The sequence below is a fragment of the Engystomops pustulosus genome, chromosome 9 (genome assembly GCF_040894005.1).
Source record: "Engystomops pustulosus chromosome 9, aEngPut4.maternal, whole genome shotgun sequence".
In the NCBI taxonomy this organism is placed as follows: Eukaryota; Metazoa; Chordata; class Amphibia; order Anura; family Leptodactylidae; genus Engystomops; species Engystomops pustulosus.
This window is the reverse complement of record NC_092419.1, coordinates 11,095,330-11,122,530: the sequence shown is the minus strand read 5'-3', so window position 1 is coordinate 11,122,530 and position 27,201 is coordinate 11,095,330. Positions and strand designations below refer to the sequence as shown.

The 27,201-nt window shown below is 43.0% G+C and overlaps 1 protein-coding gene across 3 annotated transcripts; it reads right to left on the bottom strand.

Annotated features, from left to right (window-relative positions):
- LOC140076743 (homeobox protein meis3) lies at positions 1-27,201 on the bottom strand. Of its 3 annotated transcripts, none has more exons than XM_072123411.1 (13): positions 26,859-27,201; positions 22,781-22,983; positions 19,594-19,741; positions 17,628-17,678; positions 15,828-15,878; positions 13,991-14,140; positions 11,628-11,739; positions 8,106-8,251; positions 5,542-5,618; positions 4,755-4,813; positions 4,571-4,660; positions 4,001-4,088; positions 208-348 (listed from the first exon to the last, which is right to left on the bottom strand). In XM_072123411.1, the coding sequence occupies exons 1-12, from the start codon at positions 26,868-26,870 to the stop codon at positions 4,030-4,032; spliced, it is 1,158 nt and encodes a 385-aa protein (XP_071979512.1). In that variant the 5' UTR covers positions 26,871-27,201; the 3' UTR covers positions 208-348; positions 4,001-4,029. The 3 variants fall into 3 exon arrangements, with proteins under 3 accessions (XP_071979511.1, XP_071979512.1, XP_071979513.1); XM_072123412.1 differs by having other exon boundaries at positions 4,001-4,085; XM_072123410.1 differs by lacking the exon at positions 4,001-4,088 and having other exon boundaries at positions 1-348.

Below are 27,201 nucleotides of genomic sequence, written 5' to 3'. Positions count from 1 at the left end.
TGGGGATTTTTTTTTTTGTTTTTTTTTTGGAAGCTGGAGGAAAGGATAAAATCTCAATGACCCTGACACCCGGTATGGCTGAATGTTAGTGAGCGTGAATGTCTATGTTTTGACCGTTCAGAAGTGCGTCTGCCGGGCTCTGCGCTGAAACCAAGTGGTGAGGGGAGGTGCCCGTGGGCAGGATCATGGAGGCGTGGTGGGGGTGCCCGGGGAGGTAGGAGTGTAAAGACGGTCCGTGACGGAGGCCGGCAGGGTGCGGGGGCATTGCGGGCGTGTAACCGGCCGGTGGGAAGCCCATGGTCATAGAGCTGGGGGCCGCACTGTAATCCCCTGGGATCCCTTGGAAGCCTAAAGGCAAGAAAAGAAGAAAACAAAAATTGTCAGTTTCTCAGTTTTATTTTACCAAATTGCATCTGGGTAGTGATTTTGGTTCTAAGATTTCAGAAACTTTGTGAAACTTTTTATGCAAAGGAAATCTACTATCAAAATCCATCGTGATAAACCGGGGGGGCACTTACTTATAGATCCAGACACCGTGACTGTGGTCATCTTCTTGTTATCCATCCTCCATCTACAATCATGCTAATGATCCAGAAGGGCTCTGGGGGAGGTGTTACCAGAGACCCTACTTGCTGTAGCAGGAGCACTTCCCCTTTCCCCACTGTGTAAGATGACATCAGGGAGTGGGAGCAGGGGAATAGTGAGAGGTTCTCCTGCACATTGTAACAGCCTGTGAAGCTACAGCATGGCAGGGCTATGGTAATGCCCCCAGAGTCCTTCTGACTCATTAGCATAATTATAAAAGTTGATTGAGGCCATGGATAACAAATAAAAGTGACGGTACCTGGATCGATGAGTAAGTGTCCCTGGTTTATCATGATGAATTTTGAGGGTAGATTTCCTTTAAAAATTTCAGAATAATTTCTCTAAGTAAAAATGGGACAATATATCATAAATAACATCTCCACAAAGTCTGTTACCTATAGAAACCACTTTTGATACATTAGTGAATGAAGCGTGGTCTCTACAGGTAACAGGGACACATTTTGGATATGCGGGGGCCCAATGTGTTGTCATTCACATCATGCAGTCACACAGCTCGGGCTCGGATCATGCATCAAGGCCCCAATGCACCCTAAACACTGTTTTTTTGTTGTTTTGGCACCCGAGGCCGGCAGCACCCTACTGTAGGTGCCATAATAGGACTCCTAGAATGAGGTCATTTAGTAACAGGCAAATATTATAACGCGATACATGGAGTTGGAATGGATTCCGTGCGGTGGAGAAGGAGTCGTCCTCCTCGCTGAGGCTTGTACAATGGAAGCCTCCCCCCCCCCCCCCCAGCTGTCGGAGAGGGTTAATATTATCCCTCATTTATAAAAATGAAATACTTCCCGCTGTAGCGTAGTGCGCCCTCCGCTGACCCATGATAAAGCGCCGCTCGGAAGCAGAGAAATCTACATACCTGCGCAGTCACTACGATTCGACACGCCGCCGCAGACGGACTATTTAGTTTGCTGCCTATCAATTAGCTCCTGCTGGGGTCCTGTGTCCTCATCTTCTGTAGCTAATTCTCCCTCGCAGCCCCCCCCAACCCCCCCCCCCTTCTACTTGCAGCACAGAGACACAGGGAAGACCCTCAGCCCCCCCCTCCTCGCCATTTCTACTTCCTCCATTATAACTGAAGTGATCCTTCTCCTTCTACGCGTCTCGTAGGCCCAGGATTTTTCTCGCTTGCTGATGACTACAGATGTGCAATGGATACTGCCCTAACCTTTTACATTTCAAAAGGGGGACATCCAGGGGGTCTTAAAAATCACTTAAAATTGGATTTTCTGATTTTTTTAATTTCAAAATTTATAAAAAATGTAAAAAAAAATGTAATTTAGGGATTTCAGAGAAACGGGGGTGAGAGACAATATGGCCGCCTTTTTAGGAGGGGGTTCACTCAGCTCTTACTAGTTTTGTTAAGAAAGGATTTCTCCAAAACTAGATGGACTACTCAGAGTTGGGCGACTACTAGATCAGAGTTGGGGCGACTACTAGATCAGAGTTGGGGCGACTACTAGATCAGAGTTGGGCGGCTACTAGATCAGAGTTGGGCGGCTACTAGATCAGAGTTGGGGCGACTACTAGATCAGAGTTGGGGCGGCTACTAGATCAGAGTTGGGGCGGCTACTAGATCAGAGTTGGGGCGGCAACTAGATCAGAGTTGGAGCGGCTACTAGATCAGAGTTGGGGCGACTACTAGATCAGAGTTGGGGCGACTACTAGATCAGAGTTGGGGCGACTACTAGATCAGAGTTGGAGCGGCTACTAGATCAGAGTTGGGGCGACTACTAGATCAGAGTTGGAGCGGCTACTAGATCAGAGTTGGGGCGGCTACTAGATCAGAGTTGGGGCGGCTACTAGATCAGAGTTGGGCGGCTACTAGATCAGAGTTGGGCGGCTACTAGATCAGAGTTGGGCGACTACTAGATCAGAGATGGAGCGGCTACTAGATCAGAGTTGGAGCGGCTACTAGATCAGAGTTGGAGCGGCTACTAGATCAAGTTGGAGCGGCTACTAGATCAGAGTTGGGCGACTACTAGATCAGAGTTGGGCAGCTACTAGATCAGAGATGGAGCGGCTACTAGATCAGAGTTGGGCAGCTACTAGATCAGAGTTGGGGCAGCTACTAGATCAGAGTTGGGCAGCTACTAGATCAGAGTTGGGCGGCCACTAGATCAGAGTTGGGGCGACTACTAGATCAGAGATGGAGCGGCTACTAGATCAGAGTTGGGCAGCTACTAGATCAGAGTTGGGGCAGCTACTAGATCAGAGTTGGGCAGCTACTAGATCAGAGTTGGGCGGCTACTAGATCAGAGTTGGGGCGGCTACTAGATCAGAGTTGGGGCGGCTACTAGATCAGAGTTGGGGCAGCTACTAGATCAGAGTTGGGGCGACTACTAGATCAGAGTTGGGGCAGCTACTAGATCAGAGTTGGGGCAGCTACTAGATCAGAGTTGGGGCAGCTACTAGATCAGAGTTGGGGGTGGCTCCTAGATCAGAGTTGGGGCGACTACCAGATCAGAGTTGGGGCGACTACCAGATCAGAGTTGGGGCGACTACCAGATCAGAGTTGGGGCGACTACCAGATCAGAGTTGGGGCGACTACCAGATCAGAGTTGGGCGACAACTAGATCAGAGTTGGGGCGGCTACTAGATCAGAGTTGGGCGACTACTAAATCAGAGTTGGGGCGGCTACTAGATCAGAGTTGGGGCGGCTACTAGATCAGAGTTGGGCAGCTACTAGGTCAGAGTTGGGCGACTACTAGATCAGAGTTGGGCGACTAACGGATCAGAGTTTGGGCGACTACCAGATCAGAGTTGGGGCGACTACCAGATCAAGTTGGGCGACTACTAGATCAGAGTTGGGCGGCTACTAGATCAGAGTTGGGGCGACTACCAGATCAGAGTTGGGGCGACTACCAGATCAGAGTTGGGCGACTACCACTGTGAATGCTGTAATGGGGCCCATATTAGGGGTCACCCAGATTTTTCAGGATTTTTTTTAAAAACAGGATTAAAAAATGTATTAATATTGACCACGTGTAAGAAAGGCGGAAACAAATCCGTGGCGTCCTATTTTTAAGAGAAATCCAATTGGTCATAGAATTGTGGCCCTCCATCTGCTTAGAAACTACAAGTCCCAGCATGCTCAGCGATGGTCATTGCATGCTGGGGGTTATAGTTGGAGAACCTGAGGCTACAGATTTACACGATTATAAAATGGGGGTTGTGCCACCGTTTCACTCACATCCCCCCGGTAACACACATGCAGTGATGGTCATGCGTGTGACACGTGTTATCATTCACTCGTTACATGACAGGGGTGATGTATTCACGATGATAGAGTGGGGGGGTGGGGGAGATTTGTGATTTACAGGCACCCGGCCCTCCCCCCTTATAAGTCAAAAGACAAATGTATATACATATATATATATAAATATTTACTTACATCCCTAGTACCAGAAAGATGGCAGGGTGTTACATGTAGTGCCACTGCCCTTCCATACCTACGGCCATGCCTAATCCTCCCATCGCTCCTAAGGGGAAGACAGGCAACTAAGACCACAAGAAGACCACTGTGGTCCCACCAGCGCCCACATGCAGTGTGTTACCTGGCCTACCCCAAACTCGTATTCTAGGGTAATAGTCTCCAGTAGTTGCCACATTTGTACGAGAAGTCAATGTGGAGGTTAATGTATCGGTGGATAACCCTAAGGGTCATAGGACAGTGGGACCTGATCTCTTAATACAGTAAAAAAGTTTTCATGGAATAAGTTTGGATTCCGGAAATTGTTCCGATACTACAACCTGAGGGAACTACAACTCCTAGCAAGTTTAACTAGGTTGGGCTCATGGGGCTATGATATCAAGGCTGGAGAACCTCAGGTTCCTGTCATCGGGTAGCACTATTCATTCTTAAAAAGGGTAAACTTCCACCAGAACAGGACCTAGCTATGTGCTCCCCACTAACTAGAACAAACCCCATATTAATTCCAAATATATCTGCGTTGCGGCTCACCTGGCGGGCGGATTCCCATGTGTTGTTGACCATCCATAACATATCCCCCGATGTTCTGCCCATCTGGACTATAGGGGGCACCACCCTGTCCTATGTAGAGATAAAACAGACCAATGCATTAGATACAACCTCAGCCGGTGCAGGAACGCGCGTTACCGCGTGCCACAGGAAATTATGTGGTTACCTGTTCGATTCGACTGGTCAATCATCGGCTGGACGATCCGTCTTCTTGCATTAATAAACCTGGAATGGGATAGAAAAATAGACATTTGGACTCATGATGTTCTGGCAGCTGAACCCGGCAATTGTAGTGGGACCTACTGTCCAACTATTGACCCATCTGTTGGTGGTATAAATTGGGAGAAAGAAGGATTGGGCAATGGGTTTTTATCATAGGCCAGACTTGTCTCCTTCCCTTTGACAAATACAATGGGGGTCATTTATTAAGGGCCCGATTCGCGTTTTCCCGGCGTGTTACCCGAATATTTCCGGTTTGCGGCGATTCTCCCTGAATTGCACCGGGATTTTGGCGCACGCGATCTGATTGTGGCGCATCGGCGCTGGCATGCACGCGACGGAAATCGGGGGGCGTGGCCGAACGAAAACCCGACGGATTCGTAAAAACCGCCGCAGTTAAAACAAAAAATCTGTTGCGGAGCTTGCACTTACCTTCACTTAGCCCCGCTCGGTGAACTCCAGCGCGTTCAGATGCTTTTCAGCGCAGCGGCGCCACCTGGTGGACGGCGGAGGAACTACCTTAATGAATCCCGGCCGGACCCAAATCCAGCACAGAGAACGCGCCGTTGGATCGCGAATGGACCGGGTAAGTAAATCTGCCCCAATGTGTACATGTATTGGGGGTAAGTGAGGAACCAAAAGCCAACACCCCTAAACACTAGCCTAAAACTAGTCAACCCCTTCCCCAATATGGCTGCTTGGTGAATTTTATGGTGACACATATAGTTTCTTACCAATTATTGACCTGTAGTATCGTGAGCCCGGTGTCCTGCGCCAGCTGCTTCTTCTGTTCTTCTGAGGGATAGGGATGCTTTATGGAGTAAAAAAATAAAAAATTTTGGTTAACTTACAAAAACATAAAAAAAATGTAAATGATCAAAATCATTAAACCGAATTAAAACTTGGATAGATGTATCGATGACTTTGATATTAAAGGCCGGACGTGTTGTGTTCCATATGAATTGTGACCAAAAAGGGCAAATTAACCAGTTTATTAAAGCGCCTCTTGTCCATTAGACCTTCCACCGATGAATTGAAGATAATCCAAGGATCTTCTAATAAAACGTGAGACCATCTGGTTTGTTAAAGGTTGGGGGTTGGGGGGTGGGTGTTGCTATTTTTTTTTTTTCATGGTATCCTTCCTAGATCTAGGACAGATGGGACTCACACAAGCACAGCTTTCTTTTTCATGGACCCAGGAAATGTGCAACCGCTTGATGAGAGGGCCTTAAAATGACACAAAAAAAAAAAGCTCCATGGACCTGTCAAGGTCGGCAATGATGGATGAGGTTGGGGGTCTTGGGTCGAAGTCAAACAGAGACCTTCGCTTGACAACTCAGTGACAGATGAAGGGCCTAGAGTTCAGGCCTAGACAGACGCGAGGCCAAAATAGCTTGGCCCGAATGAAAGGCGGGAGAGAGGCGGGAGAACACAAGGATCTAAATGGTCGTTAAGGGTTACCGGGCCGGGGCTTTTGATAATCCACAAATATTTGTTGTGTAACAAACTTTTTTGGCTTCGAGTCACGGGAACGGAAGCCTTGTTTATTTACGTCTCCGCTCAATGGTGGGGAACGCAACACATTTCTCCCACCGGAACGAGATCTGACTGGATTGTGGTGAAAAAAACATGAACAATTGCTTTTACTTCAATTTAAATTTTTGGTGCAGATTTATTTATTTTTCCAAAAAATCTAAATAAAAATCCAAATCTTTGTTTTTGTTCTACAGCTGCAAAATTTTTTTTTTAGTTTTTAAAAAAAAAAAATAATAATTATAAAGGCAGATTTAGAATTGCGAGAGGTCGTTGGGGGGTCGCTGGTTGGGATCTTCGGACTACATGTCTGTACTCAGCATGGACTTGCACATACGCAGGAACCTCCAGATACCCGTTTTTGGTGCTATTTGGTTAGGGTGCCAATTGTAGACGTCTACGCAACCCATTGGCCCAATTCACAAAACAGAGCCCAAAATGTGTCCCTCTTACGCCCGCGGTATACTGCATCATTTTAGGTTATGACCACCGTTTGCTCATATGGGAACACATCGCGTATTACGCTTTAGTTAGCCCCAAGCCTGAATTTATCCGCAGCCTCCGCTTGACATAGGCACCATCAGCCCAGTGAAAGACGACCTGCATTTTGATGAGACTTGACAATTTCTGAAGAGCTGCCAATGGCCGGAGCCTGTATAAAAGCCGCGTGATGCCGGATCCCCGTCAGCCAGAGATTTTCACCAGCTCAATCTCTCTCCCTTCCCCGGTGCCTGCCGCTAAGCAGGTTCAGGGTAATTACCTAGAATTGATTACCCGTTTACCAGCTTCTAATAGGTTTATAGCTTTGTCAATTAGTAACTAATTGGTCAGCGTTCATTAACTCTGCTTTGTTTAACTAGGCAGGGACAGGCCCTGTTCTGACTAATTGTTTCTGTGCACTCCGCTAGCTGAGATGTTGCCCGGGGCTGACTTCATGGGTAGTTACAGCAGAGATTCGGGAGCTTTTATGCCGCACTTTAGTAATTTTTAATTGGGTCTGCACTGTTAATATCTCCTATGAAGGATCAGGGAGGGGGGGAGGTCTTGATTGAAACCAAGCGAGGGTTAAAAAGGAGCGTACCGTGACTCCATTATGAGCAATGGGTAATAAATAAGGACTGCACGCAACACTAATATATTATTATGGAGGAAAACTATAAAACGCATTAATTGATGGACGCTGTGCATGAACAGAATGCAACCTGCCCACTAAAAGACGTATCCCGATAGATCCCCAGCATGAATGTGGCCTTCAGAAACCACGTTTTGTGCCTATTAAAAACGTGGCGACGATAGGCAACCAGAAGTTTTTACACTCTTTGGGTCATTTCAAGAGGATGAACCAATATTCCAAGGATTAGATATTACAGGACCACTTTCAATCCCTATTATAGATCTACAGGAATTCTTCATTTCCATGAAACATTTAGTTGCAAATCAGAATTCATTGGATTTGTTGTCACTATATTCTCCCCATCCATTGGAAAATCTGAAATCTTCTACGAAAATCAACATTATTTTTGCAGGAACTGTGGTCAAATTTACGGCTACGGTAATAACCACAGATTTTTTTAGGAAAATCCAGATGGAGAATTTATAGTGTACCATCCTATGTGGACATAGAGTAACCAAGTCATGGGAACGGGACTTCAATTTGATCCAGATGAGCTTACAGCTATGGTCACGTATATCCAAACCCAGATTTTCCTATCGGATTTGCGACCACCATTTCCAAGATATGGGCGAGTCTCACCATTGTACTTACCGAAAGGTGCTGGAAGAGCCACGCCCTCATTATGTTTGTGGCGACTTTAGGGAAGATTCCTCTTTTCTTGTTCCTCTTTTTGTCCCTGTCTAGTTCATCGTCGTCCCCCGTGCTGGGAGAGGCCACGCTGTTGTCTAAACAGTCCCCTAAAATGTGAAAACATTAAAAAAAAAGGTCAATATACAGAATATACAATATCCCATCATTCCTACAAGAGTCAAGTGATATCATATAGGCATTACATTATTCTATCCAGTCTCACAACTGTGTGGTTTCATTACCGTGTACATATCCCATTATGCTTTAAAATAATGGGTGGCCATATTGGCAAAATATACCCCGGGCCTTCGCTGGTCTTAACTTACTGGAATGTAAAGGACTTGGACTGAATAAACGTCGGAGGTTTTAGGTCTCAATCACACAATGGGGGAGATTCATTATGGCTTCTCCGCCAGTTTTCTGGTTTCTCCGACCGGGCAGGAAGCCTGGTGGGCGGGCAGGAAGCTGGGCAGGAAGTCGGGTGGGTGGGCAGGAAGTTGGGTGGGTTGGAAGTCTTAGGGGGGTAAATGGCTCTCCCACCGGATTTACTATAGCCTCCACCAAAAAAACCCAGTGGAGACTATAGCAAAAAACTCCACCATATGAGACCTGGTTTAAACAGGTCTGACCTGGCGGAGAGATTGTGCCTGATCTTCTAAGAGGTCAGAGCTCTTAATATATACGGGCACTGGAGGGGGAATTTTAAGTCTGGTGCTTAAAAATGAATTCCCTCCAGTGTGTTTTGCCTGATGCGTTTGCAATCTCTTTCAAAACGCATCGTGTGCACAAGGCCTTACCCCATGAGCAACACTGGCAAAGTAAAGGGAAGCAAATTTACTATACACAAGTGCTTTACCCCATAAATTAAAACCCTGGAGCCACAAGATGAAGTGATATCCTACTGGAGTTTCCAGAATACACAGACACAAAACTAAGAATGTCCATGTACGATCTTATATGTAATCAACGTGTACAAATAATAGATACCAATAAAAAATATATATACAAAATATTAAAAAGTGACATGAAAAAGGTGGATATCACAACAAGTCAACCGCAAATGCTACACCTAGGGGCAGACATGGATGGGCAGATGTCTCGATGCTGACATCTGTCTATCCTCATATGGAAGGTTTATAAACCTTATAGGAAGATCTCTCTATTCTTCATCAATCCCAACCCTTAAAAAAAACAACTATAAATGGTTGAATTGTCTGAACCCTACCACGTCTCTTCTTTAATCATTAGTGGTGGCAACGTTTATAATTCGGGATTACGGTCCCCAATATTGGAAATGGCTCAATGGAAATTTAGTACTGGGACATGGAGTGGTTCTGGTGGACCGGTGAGGTCTCGATCGTTCACACACACAATCTCTACTGTCTTTTAAACATAAATCAGAGAGGAGGAGGACAGGGGGGACCATATAACAGCTGCTCAGCTCCTATAACCTGCGGCAAAAGAGAGGCTTAAAAGCTTGCCTGGAGGGGAAGTAAATTATGCATCAGAGCCTGCGTCTGCTCTGCCCTGTGTTACACAGTATTGCTTCCCTCCCTTCACCTCCACAACGCCCTGTAATCCGCTCTCTCTCCATATGCAAAATCTGATGAATTTTCATAAACTTCTGAAGACCAAGAACAAAGGCTTCCTACACGGGGAAGGCCGCTCTGATGTAAGTTGGGGTCATATACGGCAAGGACACGGCTGGTGCTGATTTTATTGTCACCCTAGAAGATGACCCGGTGGTCCGAGTACATAGGAACAAGGTGGAGGACTTCTTATTCTATAGATTTTGGAGGCCAGGGATACTTATTGCTCTATGTATACATATGGCAATGTATATTAGAGTTTTACGTCAGACTGCAGCCCAGTATAGTGGATAGTGGAAGGACACTATTTTGGAGACACTCTGATTTCGACGTGTGCACTGGGAACTTACCTGACACACAGGAATGTGAACAGACCCTTAACTAGAGGATCATTATCCAAATCTGTGCCCCAACTAGAGATCTGTCAGCGTTCCCTATAATCTAATCAGATCCAATCTGAGGTTTATAGAAAACCATTCTACCTCCCGCTTCATTGAATCAGATCCAATGGATGACTGGAGTTAACTCAATCCGTCCTGATCAACAGATAATTGGAACCATTACTACTCTATAATTGTATAGTAAATAGCGAGGGATTATCCGCCGTATCTGCGTGATCACAGGAATCATTACTGCCGATCCATAATCTAAATGTTGCATTGGATTTGTGCGGAGCTTGGGGTGCCGGTATTGGCATTAGTTTTTCCCGTATGTAATATTTACCATGGAACGTGGATTTCTACGGAAATACTGGGGCTGGAGCGAGGACGCCGAGCTTGGGAACAGCCAGCGCACGTCTGCTTGAGTTGTTTATTTTACACTAATCCAGTTTACATACTGCAAGGAGCGACTGGAAGAGGGAGAGGGGTGGTGTAGCTATGGGAGAGAGAGCGCAGATCTGGGGGCTGTATAGAGAACCCCCCCTTAGGATTATTCTGTGATTAACCAACACTCCCTGTGGCTTTATAGCCGCCCTTGCTGTGAGTCAATGAAGCAGACACACAGCGCAGCAGCATGAAGATGAAGAAGAAGAAGGAGGAGGGGGGGTGTAGTGTTGGGCAACGAAGGAGGAGGCAAGAGAGGGGGGGGTGCAGAGATTTATGAATGAGAGGTCGCACACAGATGGAAAGAAGAAAAAAAAAAACTTCTTCAGCAGCCCAGTTAAGGCTCTGCACAGTTATCTGATGACCTTGAAGTTGGAGAGCAAAAAAGGGGTGGGTGGTGCAATGAGAGAAGGGGCCTGGATTTAGCACAAGGAAAGAAGCTCGCTGTGATTTCACTTCTGTTTCTCCAGGAGAGAAGATGAGCTCGGAGATGAATGGACGGAGAAGTGGACGGTCAGCAAAACCTGAGCATGAAGAGGCCGGCGGGGAGAGGGCCTCAGGGTCAGGCTGCAGTGTGTATAATCTACCTCTCTGTGGCCCCTTCCCAACAGCCATTCTCCTCTATACGGGCCGAGTGCTGGAATCCCGGCTCCTAATTACCATATCAGTCATCCTGATCTAGAAGTAAACACTGAAATGCCTTCATGACCAACTCAAAATGCAGCTGGCTTTCCCCAATTGTCCCTGGCGAGGCCTGGTGCCTACCCCCAACTCAAACTCCAGCTCCATCGGCAGCTTTCAAACCCAAGTCTAAGAGCTGAGGAGACATAGGGGGTCCCAAGATGTTACAAATCATAATATATTCCAAAAAAAAGAATTAGTGTGTCCCGTAAGGATCTATATATGTAACCGGATCCAGTTACATCCCATATAAGACTATGTGGTCCATCGCGGTCTTGTGTCTAGGCCTTCGGATTGTCAATCGCAATCAAAGAGTTAGACATCGATTCGATGGGGCAACCCGTGAGCGTGTATACAAAATGCAATGGATAAATCCACGTTATCCTTACCCTGTTCACTGGAATTATCCCCGCTCTGTGATGCCAACCCTCCGCTGGACGGTCCCGGCGTCCCCGAGTGGGTGGAGCCTGTTTCGTCGTGATCGCGAATCCATGAGTTGTTCTGCAGAAAAAGACATGAGTTCAGTAAATGTCCATTACATGGATTTATTGTAAGCAACTTAAAGGGCTGATCTATAAACTCTGCCGTGGTACCTGCTAACCGAGAAGGTTCAATAACAACACAGGCATAAAAGACCTTGCAGGCGTTATAGAGGGAGAACTCAATTTTCTATGGTCTCTTTTGTAAAAAAAAGCTTTTAGAAAACCCAACACCGGGGAGATAAGAGAAGGATGAAAGGAAATCTGCTGCTTGGGATGTAAGGGGTCGTTTTCATTTGTACATACACCCCCTCTGGGAGCTGAACTGACCCTTATTGACCCTTTAATCCCACATTCAAAGAACTCTGCTGCCTTAAGGCTCCAGTCCAGCTCCCGCTCTCCCTTGCTCTGTGTAGTCAGCCCTTACTTCCAGGTGATCACAGAGTTTTAGGTTCCAGCTGTGAAGATTTGGATATAGCAGAAACCCCCGCGAACCTTTACCCCTGTCCTGATTAACCTGGGGGCTGCAAGCGGGACACAAGGGTTAAAGAGGGAGCAGGCGGGCGCGCTGACCTCAAGGGATCACAAGGCAGGGAGAGTTTTGTTTAAGACCGGCGGGAGGCCTGGATTCAGACATGAAATGTAAATGACATACAGGCAGTGGGGCCTTTACATGCTAATTCCCCTGCGAAATGAAGAAAATGCCCCCATATTCAGAGATGTTACCTCTGGGTCAGAGCCTTTCATGACAACAAGGTCTGCCGGGGACAGGGACTTGTTTAAAGGGTCATCCTTTCCTAGGACCGGATAACACCAGGGCCTGGCCCCGGTCTTATGGGTCAGTTCCTCCTGACATTGGAGCAGGGTAATGACTAATAGGTCAGTCCTTTCCAGGGCTTTGTACAAATGTCAATGACATATTTACCAGGTCAGTCCCTACCCCCCATACATCCGACATGATGCACAATGTAGCCCCTGGTGTCTACAAAAATGTCACATTTGCATTTATTTTCCTTGCATACCCTGTGCAGTAACATCCCATCCACACCAGGGGGAAGCCATGAAAAAAAAAGATGGCCTCCGGTGTATAGGGTCAGCAAAAACCAAATCTAAGCCTTTACGATAAACCCCCAATACCTACTATTGGGAGTAGAGGGGGGTCACATGATGTTTAAAGGGAAGTAGGTGGTGCAACCTCTTAAAAGTAAAGAGCAATCCAAGTCATCAAAAACCCTACATATCATACAGTAAGTATACATTTACATACAATCCCAGGGGTTGTAATTGGGTCAATGGGTCATTTGAAAAATTAATTCCCACAGCTGCCACCAGGGGCGCTAAAAATCTAAGAGGGGGCATTTATCAGGGCTTGTACCCCCAGTTTTTTGGCGTACAAGCCAGGTTATAATCGCAATTACTAGCGAACCGCCAGTAATCACAATTAGTTTCGCCTTCATGGCGCCTCCATGGACCGGAGCTGACCATATGGTTGCCCATGATTTTCCCCAGGGGTGCCACAAGATGAATTGGGGGGGGGGTGATCAGTCCTGGGAGTCCAGGGGTAAGTTTAAAGTTGCAGTCTCCGTTTTGCAGTCCACATAAATTAACATGAGCAGCAATTTGTAAAGATTATTTTCATTATTTAAATTAATTAATTAATTTTTTTAATATTGTTTGCCAATAAAATGTGCTGGATCTAAGGAATTGTGGAGGGAGGAGACAGAGAGCGCCCACTAGAGACCGGAGGAGTAATGAGCCTGGTGGACGCTGACTGTGCAGCCTGTGGTGATGAAGGGGTTAGGTGCGGATGGCGCGCACGGGGGGTGACAAGCACACAATAGGTTGCTGCTTGGAATTTGGAATTAGTGCACTCAGTGCGAGGCCTCGCTCTGTACCCGGCCTGCTCTGTAGCCTGAAGGAATATTAAAAATGCATCAGTCCAGCTATAGGCAAATGCATCGCTTGCATTAGTTTGTAAAGGAGGCGAGAGAACGCTGGAAAAACCGTTGTTATCTAGCGGGAAGGGGAAGGGGGGAGCGTAACCAATAATTAACAGTCCTGGGATGTGCCTCATTAATGATGCAGTGGTCCCAGCGCTGATCTATCAAACACCCCACCTCAATGTGCACGCGTCAGAGCGCGGCTAAGACAACAGATGCAGATATAGTGACATAATAAAGTCACGGCTTATGCCCGGAATATGAATGAGGATGCAATCACGTGACCGGATATCCACTGCTGGATAGGATATCCTACTATCCCGACGTTCTCACCTGATCCGATAAACTCGTGCAGGATCCCGTGAAATCTTCCAAGTCTGATTTGGAGGAACCGTCGCGGTCGTCTATCACCAGGTCGATGGGCATCTTGCCTTTCAAGCAGGTGATATATCGGTGGCAGAAGTTGTCGCACAGGTCGTGAACCTGTAAAAGGAGGAAACGAGATGTCTTAACGAAGTGATAATCGGAGCACGAGGGCTCTTGGGAATTCATGGCAGGGTTAGAAGGGTCTGATCACATTCTTCATCTAATCAGCTAATCCCTCACTTAACAGACTTGTGCGGGATAACATGGGGAGCGTTTCACCACTCCACAAACACTTAACAGTGCGCTAAGGGCTGATAGAGACCAACCGGGTCAGGGAGGTAAACCAACAAGTTCTGTGCTGTCCCAACATGTCCCGAGCCAAGTCAGACCACACAGAAAGTGACTAGCATTCCATTCCCTAACCTGTCATAAAGTGGGTGCTCTTAACCACTGAGCCATGCCTTCTCTAATGATTATATGTGAGCCTTTCTTATTTAAACTGTATGTTTATTGATTTTTTAACATGTTTTCAAAAAGAACAGACATGTAGAACAAGAATAGAAGCAGAAGGGTGAAAAAACGCTGGCTTCCCAACTTTTCTCCAATTCCAGCTACGACATCGGCTCAGTGGTTACAAGGGTTGAATCCAGAACAAACTTGTTATTCTTGTATTTCGATGAGAAGATTTCCCGAACTGTCTAAAGGGCCTGAAGATGGGTAGATGACCCAACTATAGTGGTCCGAATTCTGCAAGTGAGGCCCAAGACGACCTTAAAGCATCTACTACACAGTACCCGGACCTAGAATAAGAACACAGCCTGGAAAAGGCGGATTGGGATCTATTACAGGAGCAGTTTGTAGGGTAACCTGGCCGGAAGGTGAACCCACCAGGGGCTATCCTTTTTTATTATTTTTTTTAAAGGCACAGCCCTTACCTCCCGCATCTACAACCCCCAGGCCCGTTTCTTTAATCCTTCTTGATTCCCAGCAGGCTAGCAGAGGGAATCAAAGGGTTAATTACCACATTAACAAGAGGATTATCTGGTTACAAACCACCAGCGCCTCTTGTATCCTTTAATGAGCTCATTAGCTTATCAAACCAGAGGGGCAGTTCTGAAGTAGCTCCTTTCATCTCCCTGCTCCCTCCCCTGCTTCTCAAAGTGGTATGTGCCAACCAAGCTCATCCAAAGGCTGATGGGATTCTCCATACAGGAGGAGGGGGGGGAGGTGGAGATTTTTTTTTCTTTTCCTTTTTGACTGTACAATTAACCTCTTCCTGCCTGCAGGCATGCACAGCACGCCCTGTGTGTGCCTCCTCGGCTTTACATGTACAGCTCATTACTGCACCTCCCATCCATCCGTGTAAAATAGACAGAAAACTACATGCACTGTTTAGCAGTTGACCTAAATATCCAATGGACCTTAATGTGTTTATGTACAACGCTTGCAGTATACACTGAACTAGTCAGGGTCTAGCAGGTGCTATGCTATTTTATGACTACCAGAGCTCACAATCTAGTGCATATGATAAAAAGTGTAGGTTTTATTGCTGGGCAATGCGACTGCTATGGGGGGGGGGGGGGGGGTGGCGGTGTCGCTTGCAATATCCAACCACAGGCAGGTTAAAGGTCACAAATGTCGATAAAATCTTGCTGAAGGCCCTACACAAGGCAAAAACCATTAGTCCATAGACCGAACAGAGAGAAGGATCAGCTACGTTCTCCAACCAGACTATTGGGGGTTGTTAAAGGGGCACATCACAAAAAAAAAAAAAAGAAAAGACAAGCGTTGCATGGTGACTTACCTTTTCTAGCTCTAACAGGTGAAATCTTAAAACCTGGATCGCTTGGATCATCTAAAAATAACAATAAAGCAGAATTAAATCTCAACCTCAGGCTTAGACTAGATCAGTGGTCTACAACTTTGAGCTCAGCAGCTGTTATAGAAATCCCAGTGCATGCTGGGAGTCGTAGTCCCCACAACAGCTGGAAGGCCGCTGGTATATATTACTATGTACTTGCATTACAAGGACCCTCTTAGCTATTCCGTTACAGATAAAGGAGTATATGAGAGGTGGGGATATAGAGGGATAATACATATTCTAACAACATTAAATAAGCGGGCAGAAGAGCTTGCATTTCTCTTTAGCAAATGTAGAAGAAGCATTTAACCCATAGAATATCTTATCTCAGAATGCTACTACTCGCTGGTATCAACTTAGCCATGATTATGATTGGCCAGGGGGGGACACCTAGCCATGGCTATGATTGGCCAGGTGGGGACACCTAGCCATGGCTATGATTGGCCAGGGGGGGGGGGACACCTAGCCATGTCAATGATTGGCCAGGGGGGGACACCTAGCCATGGCTATGATTGGCCAAGGAGGACACCTAGCCATGGCTATGATTGGCCAGGGAGGACAACCAGCCATGGCTATGATTGGCCATGGAGGACAACTAGTCATGGCTATGAGTGGCCAGGGAGGACAACTAGCCATGGCAATGAGTGGCCAAGGAGGACAACTAGCCATGGCAATGAGTGGCCAGGGAGGACAACTAGCCATGGCAATGAGTGGCCAGGGAGGACAACTAGCCATGGCAATGAGTGGCCAGGGAGGACAACTAGCCATGGCAATGAGTGGTCAGGGAGGACAACCAGCCATGGTTAGTTGCAAGGGGCATCAATTTGCCCTATTGGCTGTTCGGCCACCAATACGGAATTATGTCCGAGTTGTGCGGCCGAAACCCCAACATCTAGTCCAGTCATCTCTACTCATATTCATAGTAAAGGATCATACACACTTGTATTTCATGGATTGCAATGTTCAGTGTTTGCATATATCACATCTCTGTGTTTCATTTTTTGATCATCTGACTGCTGGGATCCCAAGATCTTGATAACTGGGTACAAAGTCGTCCTCTTCTAAATGGTGTAACGGCCATGCATGTGCACTGCTCTAATCATCTCTATTGAACCCCCTAAAATAGGGTATAGGGTTTTCCCACAAATTATTTCCTCTTACAAGTGTAAGAACTCTGGGTCATCGCACACGTCATTTCACAGTCCAATCCTAGATTGAGACGTGCTCACTGAAGTCAATGAATGCAGTGAAAAAAAAAATGGACGCCACTCGGGATTCTATCCTAGTGCGGTCAGTTTTCATATATTTGTTTCAAGGAAATCCCAGTGCATGCTGGGAATCGCTAGATTTAGGACTAAAATCGGATTGAAATTTGCACTGACCAAAATCCTTTCTTTAGCAGCCGACCCAACACCAGAGGTCCTATAGAAAGGAGTGGAGCCACAATGCGCGTGTGTGACCAGTCCTGATTCAGGACCGCTGTTTACATGATTATAGGGGGGGCCTATAATCAAAGATGGATGATCATGTACAATTTCCAATCTCATTACGTCAAATACGGAAACAAATGCAAAAACAAAACCAACGATGTCTGTATGGGGCATCAGATTGTGTTTGTGATCCAAGTGTGAATGCTTCCCTATGTATTATCCTCTTTGCACTACAGGGTGAGCGCTCCCTTAAAATCCATACTGCGACAGATCGATACGATTGAAAAAAAAAACTTGTTTTCGCACAACTTACCAGATTGTCCAGCTCCGGGTTGGATGAGAAGAGAGGTTTTTCTGTTCTGACCTGGAGACATAAAGCAGAGAACACGTTATTATCAGACATCTTCTGCCCCCCCCCCCCCCCTCTGCTCTTATTCCAGATAAACTTTGCGTTTTAATCTCCAATAATCTATTAAACTGTTGATCTTCCTGCCTGGCGTTTCCCCGGAGAAGCCTCCTGACGGCCTCTTCGCTTTTATGTCCTAAACCTTTTTCCCTTTCACCATCCATAAAACATCAGCGTTTCCGATATCGAAGATTTTATCCCAAACGCCCGAACTTCAAAATCAGCAGCATCTTGTAGCGGGGTAGAAACGTGCGATCGGGGCTTTTTAAATGTTTTCCATTGATTTTTTTTCGCGGCGTAATTTTATTTAATTTTTTTTTTGTAGCAGATTTCAAGATTAACCCTTGGCGTCCTCATTAGAAGCAGATTGCCGACGCTCCCCGGCTGCGTCTCTTTCACAGTCTCTCAGGCTGTATCGACAGCCTCCGCTCATTATTAGTCATTATACTCACACTTTTAATTACGCCGCTGCCGCACATATGCCGACGGGCAGGACTGGTCCAATTACATCTTATCATATTCATTTACATCAGTCCGGGTTTTGGGAATAGATTTCTAATTTTAGGGTTAAATCATCCTTTTTTTGTATTGCAGTTCTTGGTTGTATCTCTGGAAAAGTTGGCAGCTTTTACAGCACACAACTTTTCCAGAGTCCTGAATGGATTTCAGATTATTTGTTCACGACTTCACTGATGGAGGGCAACAGACGTTGTTGGAGCTATAAGCCATAATGGTTATTGCTCAGACACAACTGGTCATTTCTTTACATTAACAGCACCACTCTGGTCAAGTGGCCAACACTGGTATTACACATCATCTACATTTAGCATGGGTGAAATACCAGGCACAGCCTATAGACTAAAGTGGCGCTGTTATCCTTACAAAAAAATTTCTGATATGTTTACTTTATGTTAAATTGATGTTTTATTCAACTAAAAAGAGAAGACTGTATTAATTCTACAAGAGCTTGGCATGGCTGGATATATATAAATATATATACAGATATAGATATATACATAAAGATTATCGGAGAATTATTAGAAATGTCTGCGAGCAAAACTGTTCCATTTGTTCATGGCAACCAATCGGAGCCCAGCTTTCATTTTATAAACTGCTTTGGGAAAATGAAAGCTGAACTCTGATTGGTTGCTATGAGCAACTTGAAAGGTTTTGCTCTCAGACATTTCTGATTGCTCATAGCAACCAATCAGAGCTCAGCTTTCATTTTCCCAAAGCAGTTTATAAAATGAAAGCTGGGCTCCGATTGGTTGCCATGAACAAATGGCACAGTTTTGCTCGTAGACATTTCTAATAAATCTCTCCCTATGTGAAAAAACTAAAACTGCACAGAAATCACCTCATTTTAATGACATGCGCACAGTTTCATAATGCGTTCCGCTGTAATGTATTTTTAGTATGCGGTTTTTTTTTTGCCGCTGCGGTTGAATGTATAGATTTGGATATATTCATGATTTAACTCTTTCCAGCAATGCCAAAGCTACGCTGCAAAGCATTCTGGGACTTGTGCTTCCTTACTGATATGTGTCTTACAGAGCAACCAATCAGGGCGCAGCTTTCATACCTCATGGTGCTCATGAAAAATGAAAGCTGTGCTGTAATTGGTTGATTTTCTTTTACACGTTTTTTTTTCGTAAATCTACGGAGCCCCTGAAAATCGTCCGCCTCGATTTGGCAATGGAGATGCATAGATGAGGCGGCCACCTGGTCTTTGTCAGTGTTCTCAGCTTCTAAGGGAGCCATCCTGCTTTGTGTTAATTAAATCCACCTTCCTTGCAGATCGAGCCCCCTGATAAACGCCTCCACTTCTGAAGAAGCCATCGGCGGGCGGCTCCACTCCGCAAATCACACTGACCTGTTTGGCAAATACTGCAATGTCTTCGTTGAATGAATCCGAGGAGCACACGTCCCCCCCTGGGAAGGAGCCGGAATTATCCCGCGGTGAACAAGTAGCCAGCTCGCACTTCTCAAACACCAGCGCCAGCAGGGGAAACAGGGGGTGCCTGCGAGGGGGGGGAGACCGTGTTACACTCAGACGTCAAGTCGTCACGTGATACGAAGAAATGACACAACCTGACCCAGCTGCTGCCTCAAGAGCTTGCAATCTATTCCTAATCAGAAATACCACCCCCTCCCCTGACATAGAAATAAAATCAGGGCGACAAGATTAAAGCAGCGACACATGGGAGAATTTAGCGGCACTTTTGATGATGCACAGGGGGTTTACGTAAATACAGATAGGTTTGTTTGTATATATCGCAGCAGTAGGTATTTTTAGCACCCCCCACACACGTGTCAGTATATTTATAGACGAGCTGGGGTGGGATTGTGTTACATACTCGCTCTTTTTTCTATACTTTAACAAGAGAAATTTCCCTCTCTCCGATTTGTGGCTTTTTGAAGAAGTTAGAAATCGGGTTCATGTTTAGATTGAAAGCTCTTGAGATCAGAATTTATACACAATTTAGAGGGCTGCATAGAAATTGGAAGAAAAGAATGAACTGCCTGTTACAAGGACATGAGATTATGGCGAGCTGACCCCCAGCAGGTTAAATCATACAGATTAGAGGTAAATGCTGGGGGCGTATGGTGCTCGGGATAGTCCCAGACGTGTGGAAGATAACACTGAGCGCTACATACACTGGATATCAACATCAGAACACAAGAACAGAACTTACTGATTAATACTTTAACTATACATTACTATAATTATACATATATACCTGTGTACATAGAAATATACATGTGTATAGATATATCTATGTATACAGGGGAAGATACATGTGTATAGATATACCTGTGTATACAGAGGACGATACATGTGTATAGATATATCTATGTATACAGGGGAAGATACATGTGTATAGATATATCTATGTATACAGGGGAAGATACATGTGTATAGATATATCTGTGTATACAGAGGAAGATACATGTGTATAGATATATCTGTGTATACAGAGGAAGATACATGTGTATAGATATATCTGTGTATACAGAGGAAGGTACATGTGTATAGATATATCTATGTATACAGGGGAAGATGCATGTGTATAGATATATCTGTGTATACAGAGGAAGGTACATGTGTATAGATATATCTATGTATACAGGGGAAGATACATGTGTATAGATATATCTGTGTATACAGAGGAAGATACATGTGTATAGATATATCTGTGTATACAGAGGAAGGTACATGTGTATAGATATATCTGTGTATACAGAGGAAGATACATGTGTATAGATATACCTGTGTATACAGAGGAAGATACATGTGTATAGATATATCTATGTATATAGGGGAAGATACATGTGTATAGATATACCTGTGTATACAGAGGAAGATACATGTGTATAGATATATCTGTGTATACAGAGGAAGATACATGTGTATAGATATATCTGTGTATACAGGGGAAGATACATGTGTATAGATATACCTGTGTATACAGAGGAAGATACATGTGTATAGATATATCTGTGTATACAGGGGAAGATACATGTGTATAGATATATCTGTGTATACAGGGGAAGATACATGTGTATAGATATATCTGTGTATACAGAGGAAGATACATGTGTATAGATATATCTGTGTATACAGGGGAAGATACATGTGTATAGATATATCTGTGTATACAGAGGAAGATACATGTGTATAGATATATCTGTGTATACAGGGAAGATACATGTGTATAGATATATCTATGTATACAGGGGAAGATACATGTGTATAGATATATCTATGTATACAAGGGAAGATACATGTGTATAGATATATCTATGTATACAAGGGAAGATACATGTGTATAGATATATCTATGTATACAGGGGAAGATACATGTGTATAGATATATCTGTGTATACAGAGGAAGATACATGTGTATAGATATACCTGTGTATACAGAGGAAGATACATGTGTGTAGATATAACTGTGTATACAGAGGAAGATACATGTGTATACATATACCTGTGTATACATAGAAATATACATGTGTATAGATATACCTGTGTATACAGAGGAAGATACATGTGTATAGATATATCTATATATACAGAGGAAGATACATGTGTATAGATATATCTGTGTATACATAGAAATATACATGTGTATGGATATATCTGTGTATACAGAGGAAGATACATATAAAGATACACAAGCCTTTTCATGTCTTCATAAACATTCATAGATAATGAGATAGATAGATAGATAGAAAATTAAATAAATATCTCTATAGTCTGATAGAGAGATACAGAGGTAAATATCTATATTTAGTAAGATAGATAGATCGTTACTAACCACAACCAATGGCAACAATCTAAATAGATAGACAGATAGATAGGAGGTAGATATACAGATATGCTATAGATACATAAATGATGAAACAGACAGATACAACATTGCTAAATACAATATCTATATGAAACTACAGTATAACTAATGTAAATGTCTTGCTAAAATACCATTAAATGTAAGCACATAAGCACAAGACATTCTGCTGTCATTTCCACCCTATGGCAACAATGTATATATATATATATATATATATATATATATATATATATATATATATCAGTATATCCTGATAAACAGATTAAGCTATAACCAGAAGACAACTGCTAAATAATTCCACTGAAGAGTAGATTATATGTTATAGTCTGCCACAGACATCCCATCCATTGCTCTGTACATACACGTTATATATATGTCCTATATGTGAGCAGCACGCATACATATATATATTACACTCTATGGAGGCCGACAGATCATCATTTATCAGAATAGGCCTTGGTAAGATCCGCAGACCTCAGAGCTAACAATCAGTCCATGTCCACACGGAGAGTGCGGCTGCCCACCACATTACTCCCATCTGTGAGGGGCCTAGGGGCAGCCTGTATGACACATCCCCAGCTCACACTATAGACATATCATTTAAGCAGCTCTGATCCTGGAAGATTTGCAAATGTTCTATTACGCCAAGGGGTCAGCAGTAATGTGCAGCCAGCAGTGAGCTCATGAGGCGCCAGTCTCTCTTACCCATAAATCTCGTCCTTCTCCCTCTTCAGGCCATCATTGCTGCCCATCCCAGGGGGCATGGGGACCCGATGTGGTGCCCCAGCACTTCCATAGGGTGAGCTTTGGCTTAGCGAGTGATGCTGCATGGCTCTTCCTGTGTGTGCATCCCCAAATCCGGTCAGGGGGAGCCCATCTAATCCAGGGTAATGCACCATTTCGTCGTACTGCAAGGAACAGGACAAGAGGGGTTAATTCTCTGGCACAAATAACCTAAAATGCACTGTATGGATAATGTACCACCCTTTACCCCTATACATGAATACATAGATGAAGCAAAGCTCAACTGGTTATTTTTTTGATACTAATGATTTAGATAATTTAATGCCAATATAGAAACCCCAAAAATTACAATGACAAACTCAGCTCCACTACATCTGTGTATAACATCATCACAGTATTTACCTAGTATATCTCATGTACTATATACACTATATACTAAACACAAGATCCAGGCTATTACACTACCACACCATATATACACAATTAAACATGTTAATATATAGATACATTTCAACATTTTGTATAATTATTACATACAAATTAACACACACACACATACATATATTACACACACACATTTCAGAAATATAGGTTTTTTTAGTAAAGTAAAATAAACAATATTTAAACAAATAAAGGAAATTCAACTTTCAGATTAAAATCCATTAAAAGCATCAATGTCCTTGCAATAAAAAAAAAAACAGCCCTAAAACTTTTATCATAAAAGTGCAAAAGTGATTAAAAAAAATATATTTTTTTTTTTTTATAAATCCCATGAACCCGGCCTGTAATAAAAAGGTATTTTTTTATTTTAAAAATATATATTAATCATTCCCCAGAGGTTTCTATAAAGAATAAATTATTTTAAAAAATTACGTTTTATGTAAATGTTTCAAGTTTGGTTGCAAATTTCTTATTTTTGGTCACGGCAATGTATTATTTGCATATTTTTTTTTTTTTAAAACACATTAAGGGGAATCCTGAAACTGGACACTTTAGTTTTTTTGTTTTTTTTTTAATTTAAAAAAAGATTAGCGCTCATCAGTTTTTAATTCTAGATTGTTTTAGAATGTTTGTCTTTGTTTTGAACGGTTTTAAGTAGATGTGATTTTTGGGGAGGAAATTTGTTTTTTTATTTATTTATTTTTTTTATGGGACTTTTTAAATAATTTTTTTGTGTTTTTTCTTTTTTATAGTCTTGCTACGTTACAGTATTTTATGCATATCGTTACAGGTCTGCACATCAAGCTAAATATAATACAATGCTCACTCATGATATATTGTATTTTTTTATTTTTTTTTTATTTTTTTGGTGTATGTCTTCCCACACTCCACACACTCTCCTCCACTCCCAGGCAGCAATCACTCAACTGTAAAGAAACTTTTGTAAAATGCAAATCTCCGGCCAGCAGATCCCTCTCTCCCTCTCTCTCTCTCCTTACATTTTCCTGCTTTGGCCCTGGAGATTTGGGAAAGTTTGGAGAAGTGTGTGATTTTTTTTTTTTTTTCTGGGCAGTGCTACATGGTACAAACCTAGTGAAAACTAAAATATACATATTCCATAAAAACTCTAAAATCACATATTTACATATTATTCTTTATAAATTTTATGTATAATTCATCTATATTAATTACAAATAATTTTGAAATTTTTAACATTTTTATTTTCGTATTTTTTCTAATTTTTTCTTTTTTTGCCTATTTTTTTTTTTATCACATGACTGCAACTCATTTTGACTTCCCAGAATCAAGCTGACCCTTCCTAAATAATCTTACACCCCATATCCTGAATATACATACGTTTCTCGTTTCTATAACATATAAGGATGAGATTGGGGGGGGGGGGCTGAGGCTGTAAACACATCCATCTCTCTAAGTTCACACATTTAATGAGGATGACATTCCAATGTTAATTTGTGCAGAACTAATTAGTGCAATTGTGTTATTTGCATAGAGATCAGAGTGTTTGAGGTCTGGGTTGTATATGTATATAAATGATATATAATAAGCACATGTCATACATATAGTATACAGCCAATGTATAATTCTACAGAACTCCATAGATTACAGAGTCAGTATACAAGGCAGCGTGACTATGTGTATATACAAATATATGTATATAGAAATCTATATATATACATAGATATAACTATAGATACATAGTATATACATGTGGATTTGTACACACACACAGTATGCATTCAGCAGGAGTTTTCTCAGGCAGGAGATAAGATCTCTCCTGCGGCTTTAAGACATGAAAACTTCTTGGAAAAGAAAGTTTTAACAAGTAAAGATGTGAGGAGGCTGCTGTACACAGCACAGATAGCAAGCTCCACGACCTGGAGTTATATATGTATCTACATACCATACACTGTACACAACCTGTTATATGTGTATCTACACTATATATATATATATAAACACAACCTGGACCTGATGTAAACATGTAATATTATGTACAATCTATAAAAGTCCGCAGATCCATGTAGAAGAGGTCAGGTCCATACAAAGTGTATCAAGAGAAATCAGAGAAGCCACTAAATATTCTATAGATAAAAATATTATAAAAGAAGTAAAAAAAGATATAATGTTGTGTCAACAACTCCCTGACATCATTGTATATAATATAATGTATCCAGCATAAGATACAATATGTCCAGTATGTTATATAATTCAGTGTGCTATAACATATCCTGTGTACTATTTTATGGAATATTTCCAGTATAGTATATGGTATAATGTATCCTGTATATTATATGATATATTGTATACTGTAATATATATTATGCCTAGTGTATTAAATGATCATATTTTATACAATGTGTCCAGTATAATATAATATCTAATAGTATATCTAGTCTTCTATAATGAGTCCATTATATTATGGGCTATTTCCAGTGTATTAGAAGCTATAATGTGTCCAGTATATTATATGCTATAATGTGTCCAGTATATTATATGCTATAATGTGTCCAGTATATTATATGCTATAATGTGTCCAGTATATTATATGCTATAATGTGTCCAGTATATTATATGCTATAATGTATCCAGTATATTATATGCTATAATGTGTCCAGTATATTATATGCTATAATGTATCCAGTATATTATATGCTATAATGTGTCCAGTATATTATATGCTATAATGTGTCCAGTATATTATATGCTATAATGTATCCAGTATTTTATATGCTATAATGTATCCAGTATATTATATGCTATAATGTGTCCAGTATATTATATGCTATAATGTGTCCAGTATATTATATGCTATAATGTATCCAGTATTTTATATGCTATAATGTATCCAGTATATTAGAAGATATAATGTATCCAGTATATTAGAAGATATAATGTATCTAGTATATCATGTGTCTATTATATGACATAAGCACAGGGTAAAATATGTGTAACATTATGTGAGTACAGTATATGACATATGTTAAGTGACAGTAAATATACTGTAATATATACTATACAGGACACATAACATACGAGTCCTGCAATATATATTGCAGGACTCGTATGTTATGTGTCCTGTATATTTTCCTATCTTGTGTATCTGGTATATTACTTGTGTACAGGACATTCTAGCTCTCTGTACACTATATATGATGTTGTATATGGCTGAGTTGGAGTATATATTCTAGCTTCTTGTGTATTATAGGGTATAAAAGTGTCCAGGGTCAGGGTGTATATAAGTATAGGGTATATAAGAGTCCAGGGTGTATATAAGTATAGGGTATATAAGAGTCCAGGGTGTATATAAGTATAAGGGTATATAAGTGTGCAGGGTGTATATTAGTATAAGGGTATATAAGTGTCCAGGGTGTATATAAGTATAGGGTATATAAGTATAGAAGTGTCCAGGGTGTATATAAGTATAAGGTATATCAGTGTCCAGGGTGTCAGAGCTGTGGCTATGATCACACATGTGATGTGATGTGTACAGCAGAGCTGTGGCATGTGAGTGCCCCCCACCCCGGGTAAATCAGAGCCCGTGTGTAGCCGGCCTGGGGAGCCCATGGAGGGCACCTACCCTTTGTGCCATTCCGCCTGTGCTCGTCCTTGTGGCTGGAGACAATGGGAGGTGAGGGCGCTAGCAGCAGCGGCGGCTCCGGGCTGGGGGACGAGGTGCTGGCGGCTGGAGGGCTGGAGGCTGGAGCATGGAGGGCAGGCAGGAGAGGAGCAGCTCACAGCCGCCTGTCCATCACTGAGCAGAGGAGAGATGAGCCGCTCATGCCGGCAGTGCAGGAGGATGCTGGGCTCTGGCTGGGATGTGTGCAGCGCTCTGTACAGGGGGTGACGACGAGGATGATGATGATGGTGGTGATGATGATGATGATGCTCCTCTCTCTCCCTCCCTCCAAGCCCTGAGCAAT